This window comes from Musa acuminata, chromosome BXJ3-9, assembly GCF_036884655.1.
Source record: "Musa acuminata AAA Group cultivar baxijiao chromosome BXJ3-9, Cavendish_Baxijiao_AAA, whole genome shotgun sequence".
NCBI classification, from domain to species: Eukaryota; Viridiplantae; Streptophyta; class Magnoliopsida; order Zingiberales; family Musaceae; genus Musa; species Musa acuminata.
In genome coordinates, this window is record NC_088357.1 from 11,275,940 (window position 1) to 11,279,702 (window position 3,763).

General features: G+C 45.9%; 1 protein-coding gene across 1 annotated transcript; it reads right to left on the reverse strand.

Moving 5' to 3' along the window:
• Positions 1 to 1,159: 1,159 nt before the first annotated feature.
• On the reverse strand, positions 1,160 to 3,040 carry LOC135649676 (uncharacterized). Its single transcript, XM_065168303.1, has 7 exons — positions 2,677 to 3,040; positions 2,524 to 2,595; positions 2,237 to 2,301; positions 1,805 to 1,946; positions 1,650 to 1,730; positions 1,448 to 1,546; positions 1,160 to 1,357 (listed from the first exon to the last, which is right to left on the reverse strand). Exons 1-7 carry the CDS (start codon positions 2,866 to 2,868, stop codon positions 1,289 to 1,291), a joined length of 720 nt encoding a protein of 239 aa, XP_065024375.1. The 5' UTR covers positions 2,869 to 3,040; the 3' UTR covers positions 1,160 to 1,288.
• Between the last annotated feature and the right edge of the window lie 723 nt (positions 3,041 to 3,763).

The window sequence follows — 3,763 nt, forward strand, 5'->3', positions numbered from 1 at the left end:
CAATTTTCTCTATTGTGGGTTTTAAGACAGGAAGAAGTGCAGTAAGCGGGCTGGGGTTGGGACTGTGACAATTGTGGTGGGTCATAGGAAGCCTAATGGTGTCTAGAGAGCCATCATGTTATAGGCTGTGAGAGGTGCCATGGCTCTAAAGGATGCTGAGCATGGAATTAGATACCAATCCATCCTGGCATACATACAGATGTATCCTCACACCTGAAACATTTTCTTTCTGTATTATTTTTCCTCATTACAGTATTTTTTATGAATCTAGTCTGGCACTGTTTCAGTCTGCAGCTCACACTGATATGAAATGATCCTTGGTGATGATGGTCGAGTTGGGTGTCAAGTGTGGCACTGCAGGAAGGCATGATTGGAGCGACAACAAAAGGTTAAGAGAGTCAAAAGCAGCGGTGGTTCTCAACCGACAACCGGCCTGCAGTTCCACATGCCCGCAAACAACTTAGAATGTGCATACGAGAGAATTTAGTTTGCGACTGTAATGCAGTTTGTATTCACTGCAGTGTGTTGCACATTGTTGAATTCGGATCAACAGCACGTTTTTCAAATTGTATGTATACATGTGATTTTTATCAGATCAAGTGGTAGTAGATCAGATGAGAGATCATCCAAAAGCCAGACAGCCCCAAGTGCTTGGGAAGTTTTCCCTTGCTTTTCTTGCTCAGAATATTTCCTTTTCTCTGTGACAAATTGGCAATTTCCAACTACTTAACCGGTTGCTGCTCTTGTGATGTTTCTATATGATGGACTGTTATCCCTTTCTTCGGAATTCCAAGTATTTCTTGAGTTCAACACTGTCCCCTCTCTCTTTTTGGCAGCATGCTTGGTCGAGTTGAACTCGGATAAATGATTTATCTTGTAGCTTTCAATAATCCACTTGGGATCAGTCTTAAGTTTATATGGCACTTATGATTGAGTGCTTCCATTTCTTTGTTTGAAGAGTATGCAGTGACATGAATCCCTGTTTTTGGTAGACTCACTCCTCTGATGAAGCCTTTGGCAAATCTCCACTATAGTGCAGTACAATGTACCAAATCCTGACTGCACTTGGGAGGCCACCGTGCAAGTTTAGGAACTACTACAAGCAAATAGCGTCTTTTAGTTCTCACTGACTTTTTCTTCTTTTCAATTTGGGACGAGCTGAGAAAGAATCGAGGGGTTGTTCCATTCACCAATGGAAATCCATGCCTCGGTACAAGAACAATATACACAGAAATGAGAATCCAACAAGGATTGGTCAAAACATTATAAACATCCGCAAGTGATGTGGTCAGAAGCGTATATGGATTCTGTGCTCCTCCTCCTCTTCTTCCCATCCCAATCTACGAGTATTTTCCATCTGTTGGATTAAGAAAAAAATGATCATAATTAAAGAGAGTAGAGGAAGGAATACTTCCATGTAAAAATGAAGAGGAACAGCAGAACTTACATGGAGCTGATCCTGCCGGTGTGCTTCCTGGAACGCCGAAACGAACCGCATCACCAAGTAGAATGGCAACAGGATTCCACTGGCTCTCAGCAGGAACACCTGCAGCGTAAGCCATCACCAAACCCTCGGTAAGTAAGCACACGACGACCGAGGACAAGCATGAGATTGCATAACGTTGTTCGGATCCGATGTCACCACTTACAGTGAGGATGGTGAATGCGTAGCGATCGGCCCCGACCGTGATCACCGCGATGAGATTTCTCATCAGTAAGATCATCATGAGCTGCGAGCAGATTTAATTATTAACTCGGGCGGCGGTGGGAACTCAAATCTCTGCGTAAACCCCCAATCGCTTACCAGGAGCACGATCGATCGACAGTACGAAGCGCGTCTACGCGACGCGGGAGAGCACTCGGCGCGATCAAAGCCGGCATCGTCGTCCGCGACGAACTCCGGGTTACGGGGGTCGTAATTGAGCCTGGGGACCTCCAAGCTTCCTCTGTCACAATGTGCATAGCTGGGATCAATCATGGTGTCGGGGACCCACTATATCCATGATTTGAAGCAGTAGGAGGTGGGAGACATGAGAGACAGTGCGTGTGGTGCCAAGTACAGCAGAGGACGAAAGGCTTCGCCGGCCATGGAGGTGGGAGGAGGGAGGTGTTCAAATTCAAACACAATAATGCATCTCAGGGTGGGCCCCAGTGGCCTAGGTTTGAGAATCTACCGGTATCGAGAGAGAGAAAGAGAGAAATGTGTGCTGAGGAGGAGGAGGAGGTCGAAAGGTACCTGATGGTCACTCCCACATCGATCAAGGTCTTCTTCTCAGGGATGGTATATCCAGGTTCAAATTTCTGCAAGATTACCTTCATTTAGCGAGGTGAAGGAGGTGGAGAAAGCATCTTAATTGAAATCATGAGAAAGATTAAGGCCGTAAAGCTCCGATCAGAAACCAAAAATCCAAATAGCAACTACTTGAATTGGGAAGAAAAGAGCGTCCGATGAGATCGGAGAAAACAAAAGAAAAAGGAAAAGGAATCGGATCGTGTTGCGACCAGAAAGAATCATCGATCTACCTCGAGGCAAATCTCGCAAACGTTGCTCCCCTTCTCGTCGCACCATCTCTGGATGCATTCCCTGTGAGCAAACTGGAGCAAGGGAACAGACAAATCAGCACCACAAGAAAAGACCTTCTTCGCTCGTGAAACAGATGTAAAGGCGATGGATACCTTTAGGGTCCCAGAACAGCCACAGGGGGATTCCATGCTCGTGTTCCTCTCTTCCTCCTCCTCATGGCAAATCCTGCAGAGGCACATGGCAGCGGCAGGAGAACAAGAGGAAGCCAACCCATCGTCATCATCCACGAGCAATCGAATCTCCTCTCTGTTCCCAAACTCCTCCATCTCTAGCTTTGCGTCCATCTATCTTTCTCCGCCTTGGCTCCCCGTGGAAGGAAGAGTATAAATAAGGAAGGGAAATGGTGTCCGAGGAAGCCGTGTCCAGATAGGAAATGACGAGGGTGCCCCCTCTTCGGGGAGTTGGACCAGCGAAGGAGACGGTTGTTGTCTTCCTCCTCCTCTGTCGGCTCGGTCTGCGGTTGGACGGCGGCGGTTGGATGGATCACGTTACAGGTTTTGACCACCAGAATTGAAAGGCTCAACTGCTTGTCCTTCGCCGCAGTAGCCATGAATTGAATCGTTCCACGCCTCTTCTCGACCTAATCTCTTCGTCCGATTGCGGACCTAAAGACATCGGGCTCGGCATCCGATTGAGCTCCACCTTCACATCGCTTACCTTAACTTCATTTTATATATATATATATATATATATATATATATATATATATATATATATATATATATATATATATATATATATATATATATATATATATATATATATGAGTGTTTGTGCGTGCGTGCGTGTGAGACTTGGTGAGGTGAGACCACGCAGGCGGCCCAGTTGGAAGTTGGGTTGTTGGCGTGAACTCGATTTGGGATGATCGGGTAGGTAATTTGGGATCTTCCTAGTTGTAAGATTTATCTTTGGGGCTCAGTCGTTCAGGTGTCCTCGGGCGAAGGGTTATCTTGTGACTACGTCTTGACAGTGGAGTTATCTCTTGTTTACCAATGATCCTACATGACAGGTTGACGTCGAGGGTTGCCCAATATGACTCCTCTGATGTTTAAGTTAACGAATGAGAGAAGACAATAGTGTAAGTTGTACGACTGAGTAAGTGTGTAGAGAGTTCTCCCCTCAACGTGAGTTGATGGATTTCTTTTTATATCTAATCCCTGAGCCTTTTTACTAGCTGAT

What these genes read in the sequence shown, in the direction of transcription:
- LOC135649676 (XM_065168303.1), bottom strand. Translation starts at nt 2,868, where the DNA reads ATGGACGCAAAGCTAGAGATGGAGGAGTTTGGGAACAGAGAGGAGATT. An exon ending in ACGCATTCACCATCCTCACT is followed by an intron (nt 1,547 to 1,649) that starts GTAAGTGGTGAC and finishes CTTACGCTGCAG; the next exon opens with GTGTTCCTGCTGAGAGCCAG. An exon ending in ACCGGCAGGATCAGCTCCAT is followed by an intron (nt 1,358 to 1,447) that starts GTAAGTTCTGCT and finishes TTAATCCAACAG; the next exon opens with ATGGAAAATACTCGTAGATT.